The sequence below is a fragment of the Aphelocoma coerulescens genome, chromosome 6 (genome assembly GCF_041296385.1).
Source record: "Aphelocoma coerulescens isolate FSJ_1873_10779 chromosome 6, UR_Acoe_1.0, whole genome shotgun sequence".
NCBI classification, from domain to species: Eukaryota; Metazoa; Chordata; class Aves; order Passeriformes; family Corvidae; genus Aphelocoma; species Aphelocoma coerulescens.
Window position 1 is genome coordinate 14,863,449 of NC_091020.1, and position 5,040 is coordinate 14,868,488.

Below are 5,040 nucleotides of genomic sequence, written 5' to 3' on the forward strand. Positions count from 1 at the left end.
GTGTGACGACCTCCCCCAATCCCGCCGCGCTCCCCGCGCCGCCGCAAGCCGCGCTGCAGCGCCCCGGCTCCCGCCCGCTGCCGCCGGCGACGTGCAGGCCGCCGCTCTGCAGGTTCTCGTCCGAGCCTCCCCCGCGCTGTGAGGCGGGAGGGGCGGGAAAAGCTCCCCGCGCCCTTCCGCGGGTCTCGGAGGGGACGCGGCGCAGCGGCGGCTCCGGAGCGGTCCCGGCGGGCCGACCCCGGGGAGGGGGAGCGCGGGCCGGGCCCGTGAGCGCCGTGCGTGGCGGGCGGCAGGTCGTGCTCGGGGCGGTGTGCGAGCGGCGGGGGCGGGCGGGGGGAGGGCGGCGGAGCCCGCGGCCGCCCCCCGGCAGGCGCGGCGCCCCCAGCCCCGCGGCCGCTCCGCCGCTGCCGCGCGAGCCGCGCTGGCTGCGGAGGAAGAAAAACGTTCGCAGCGCGTGATGTGAAACATAGAATTAACGCCCATCCCATCCTAGCAGCGAAAACAAGGAAGGAGGGGAGGGGAGAGGGAAGGCGGACGAGAAAGGGAAGGGGGGAAAAAAAAAAAAAAAGAGCGAGAGACCATTAAAAACGGAGAAAAAAAAGCCCCAGAAAAGGGAACGTCACATCCCCTTGACCCTCCAATCACCTCGGGGTCCCATTTGATTGGAAGGCGGCAAAGGCTTTAATCTCAGACTAATTCAGCTGCTTTTGAAGTGAGTTTCTTTGCCAGATCCCGGGCTGGATGGGCAGCGGCTCGCATCACAGCTGAGCGGCGGAGGCGAGCGCTCCGCGCCGCGCCAGCCGGGGGAGCTGAGAGCGGCCGAGGGGGATCGCGGCACACGCTCGCAGCCCCCACCCCCGCCCCCAGCACAGCCCAAGGATTACTCGGCTTTTTTTCCTCCTCTTTCTCTCCGGCCGGCTCCCCCTTTCCCTCCCCCTCTCCACCCACGCCCTCCCCGCCAGAGAGAGCCACGGGACATTGTATGTTTGTTTTTCTGCTCGGGGGGCGTGTGGCTTTTTTCCTTTCTCGCCCGCAGAAAGCGAGCGAGCGTTTCCGAGTGCGAGCGGCGCCACTTGCCCCAGTTTTCATGCGAGGTTTTGGGTCATGATCACATCGCCCTCGCTTTCTGCTATAAGAAGTAGTAAGCGCAGCAGCAGCCTCAGCGAGCCCGGAGGCAGCCCCCGCCGCAGCCGCAGCGCCGCCGACCTCGCCGGGCCGAACGGGCACGCTGGGAATAACGGCAGCAGCGCCGCCGCCAAGCCCTGCTTCCACGCCGTCCCCCCCTCGGACCCGCTACGCCAAGCCAACCGCCTTCCCATCAAAGTCTTGAAAATGCTCACGGCGCGGACTGGACACATTTTACACCCTGAATACCTGCAGCCTTTACCCTCCACGCCCGTCAGCCCCATTGAGGTAAGGACCCGGCCCCCGTCGCTTTCTCCCGTCCCTGCCCGGGCGCTGGCTGTGCATGGCGGCTCCGCCAGCCGCCCTCGGCACTTTCCTGCGCTTTGAAATGCATTTATACCGGGACAGGGGCTTCTTTTGATCTCGAGTTAGTGAGAGGAACCGCTCCTGGGTATTGTTTCCGTGTTTACTGGGATAATTTCTAGTTCCTATGTAAATTAATATTTTCTTTTTGCTATTTTGAGCGCTTTTTTTGCTTTTTTTTTTGCTTTGGGTTTTTTTTTTTTTTTGAGAGGAGGGTTGAGTGGAAGGAACCGATCCATGCTGGGGTCACGATCCGGCCACGCAAATAAGCAGCGTTCCGAGTGCCAAACAACCTTGCTTTTGCAGGGAGCGTTTTGGGGTGGGGGGGGACAGACACGGGACGGGACGGCACGACGCGGAAAGCGACAAGCTCAAATGTGGGTGCGGCAGGATAACTATTTCGGCTCCCCGACCGATTCCTTTCAAGTACCGACACGGATCTGTACTTCGGGGGGGGGAGGGCTTTTAGTCCCCTTTCTGCTCTGTCGAGGTTGCCGGTCCCTTTCGGCATAGCTCGCTGTTTGCGGGACCGAAACTCGAAACGGAGCGGGTGGTGGGAAGGGTGTGTCCGTGGGAATGAATGATTTCGTTAAGGTCTCCGTGGAGCGAGGACACCCTTCTCCCGGGGAGCCCTGCTCGCCGGCTAACTCGGGCTCTGTTTATAAATAGTGCCACCAGTCAGGGTGCAGAAATGCTGCAGTCGCTATAGTTCACGGGCGGGTTTGCGCGCCAGCACGGCCCGAGCGACGCCGAGACGCCGAGCTCCGCGCTGCCCGGGCCGCTGCCGGGGAGGCTGGGGGCGTTGAAGGCGGCCGCGGCCGGCTCGCAGGGATACGAAAATCCCCAGCCCTTTTTAAAGGCTTTATGGAAAATGGTGCATTCAGGGGAGGGGGCTGTCAAGTTGATGAATGCGCACAAACTGTTCGTTACTTCCAGGCTGTACTCTGCAAAAAACTACGGGACAAGAGTCCTATGTATGCACCGAGGGTTTTCTCAGACCCCGATTAAATCTCTTTGTGTGTCCTTCTGATTTCCACAGCTGGATGCAAAGAAGAGCCCCTTGGCCCTTTTGGCACAAACTTGCTCGCAGATAGGGAAGCCGGACCCGTCCCCTTCCTCCAAACTCTCCTCGGTCACCTCCAATGGCTCCGGAGGCGACAAGGACTCCAAGTCGGGCCCCTTGAAGCTCAGCGACATCGGCGTGGAGGACAAGTCGAGCTTCAAGCCGTACTCCAAGCCGGGCGCCGAGAAGAAGGAGCCGGGGGCGGCGGGCTGCGCGGGCGCCCCCGCCGCGGGGGTCGCGGCCGGGGAGAAGTCGGGATTCCGGGTGCCGAGCGCCACCTGCCAGCCGTTCACCCCAAGGACAGGCAGCCCCAACTCCAGCGCCTCCGCCTGCTCGCCCGGGCTGCTGCCGGCCGAGGGAAAAGGCGGGGAGGACAAGAAGGACTCGGAGGGCTGCGGAAAGAGCGGCAGCGCCGGCTCGGAGGGAGGCCCGGGCACCACCAGCATCAGCCACAGCCGGATTAGCGTGAGCTGTGCCGGGATTAACGTGGAGGTCAACCAGCACCAGGAGAGCACGCCGGGCTCCAAGCCCATCGCATCGGACTCCGCCTCCTCCTGCAGCAGTACCACCGCCACCTCCTCCACCTCCGTTCTGGGCTCCGGCCTCGTGGCCCCCGTCTCCCCCTACAAGCCGGGCCAGACCGTTTTCCCCCTGCCCCCGGCGGGCATGAGCTACCCGGGGACGCTGGCTGGAGCCTACGCCGGCTACCCGCCACAGTTCTTGCCGCACGGAGTGGCTCTGGACCCCACCAAATCCTCCAGCCTGGTGGGGGCCCAGCTGGCCGCCGCCAGCAGCCTGGGCTGCAGCAAGCCGACGGGGTCGAGCCCGCTGGCGGGCGCGTCGCCGCCGTCGGTGATGACGGCGAGCCTGTGCCGAGACCCCTACTGCCTGAGCTACCACTGCGCTAGCCACCTGGCAGGCGCCGCCGGAGCCTCCTGTGCCCACGACCAAGCCCTCAAGTCCGGATACCCCCTCGTCTACCCCACCCACCCTTTGCACAGCGTCCACTCCTCGCTGACCGGGGCCACGCCGCCCTCGCTAGCCGGCCACCCTTTGTACCCCTACGGCTTCATGCTCCCCAATGACCCCCAGCCACACATCTGCAACTGGGTGTCGGCCAACGGACCCTGCGACAAGCGCTTTGCCACCTCGGAGGAGCTGCTTAGCCATTTGCGGACCCATACTGCCTTCCCGGGCACCGATAAACTCCTCTCCAGCTACCCCAGCTCCTCCTCGCTGGCCAGCGCAGCGGCTGCAGCCATGGCGTGCCACATGCACATCCCCACGACGGGCGCCCCGGGCAGCCCGGGCACGCTGGCCTTGCGCAGCCCGCACCACGCGCTGGGACTCGGCAGCCGCTACCACCCCTACTCCAAGAGCCCCCTGCCCACCCCCGGGGCCCCCGTGCCCGTGCCCGCTGCCACCGGACCCTACTACTCCCCTTACGCACTCTATGGGCAGAGACTCACCACAGCCTCGGCCCTGGGGTACCAGTGAGTGCAGGCAGTGGGGCTTTGACACACAACACAAAGTCTAGCGGTAAGGGAAGGAAGCCCTGCAAAACTTTATAAAAGTTGGAAAGAAAAAAAAATCTGACTTTTTATAAAATAGTGTTCATTTGAGGACTGGATCCATGAGCACTGTATTTATTTATGTTAGCTTCAAGCGGGACAACGAATCATAAAGTGCATTACTAAACTGAGCTCAATAGGTAAAAGTGGAACACCCATTGTAGAATATAAATAAAAAGATAGAGGTCTTCTCTTTAATGTTACTTTGAAATTGCTATGATTGTATTGTACGTTCTTATTTAATGTCTCATTGAAACAAAAAAATTTACATGCATGTTTGTTACTAAAAAACAACTCGCAATTTGTCAGTTATAATTTCAAATTGCAATTATTTTTAAGGTGTATACCCTTGAAAGAGAATTGGTATTTTTTTGTATGTATTCTGGAAGAAAAACAAAAACAATTCTATTCCAAAAACCTCATTTGCCTTATTTTGTTCTTTAAAAGGAACACTTAACTATTTTTAATTTTTAAGTCCACCCTGTAAAAAGGGTTAAGTAAGGTTTACGTCATGTACTAAAATAGACAATGTATCGCTTTAAAGATTAAAATTCCGTATATTTGATGTATTAAAAGGTTTTACTTTTTTTTTTAAATACGCTTTGATTCTGTTATAAAACCCCGAGTAGGTCTTGGATGGAGGTGACTGCTAATTTCTCCTTAAGCGTTTATTCAATTTTAATTAAAAATTAAAAAAAAAAAAAAACCAACAAAACCAAAACCCAAAGTTTTTTTTTTTTATTGTAACCCCAGGGCTCTCGTAAAAAATAATCAGTCAGAGTTGGGTTTTTTTTCTTTTCAGTAGAATTTGTTGGCACGAAATAGGAAAACTGAGAGTCACTTAAATCTCTTTCCCTTTCTTAAAGACGTTAAACTTTTTAAGAAAATGTTTTTACTGTGAAATACCTGTTTTTTAAA

The 5,040-nt window shown here is 58.1% G+C and overlaps 1 protein-coding gene across 1 annotated transcript; it reads left to right on the forward strand.

Moving 5' to 3' along the window:
- Window positions 1–561: 561 nt before the first annotated feature.
- Window positions 562–4,828, forward strand: ZNF503 (zinc finger protein 503). The gene is made up of 2 exons (XM_069019303.1): window positions 562–1,413; window positions 2,528–4,828. The coding sequence occupies exons 1-2, from the start codon at window positions 1,105–1,107 to the stop codon at window positions 4,046–4,048; spliced, it is 1,830 nt and encodes a 609-aa protein (XP_068875404.1). The 5' UTR covers window positions 562–1,104; the 3' UTR covers window positions 4,049–4,828.
- Window positions 4,829–5,040: the final 212 nt, after the last annotated feature.

Bases quoted from the DNA above. Each gene is read 5' to 3' on its own strand.
- ZNF503 (XM_069019303.1), top strand. From the start codon at position 1,105: ATGATCACATCGCCCTCGCTTTCTGCTATAAGAAGTAGTAAGCGCAGC. The intron at 1,414-2,527 runs GTAAGGACCCGG...TGATTTCCACAG, and splicing joins CGCCCGTCAGCCCCATTGAG to CTGGATGCAAAGAAGAGCCC.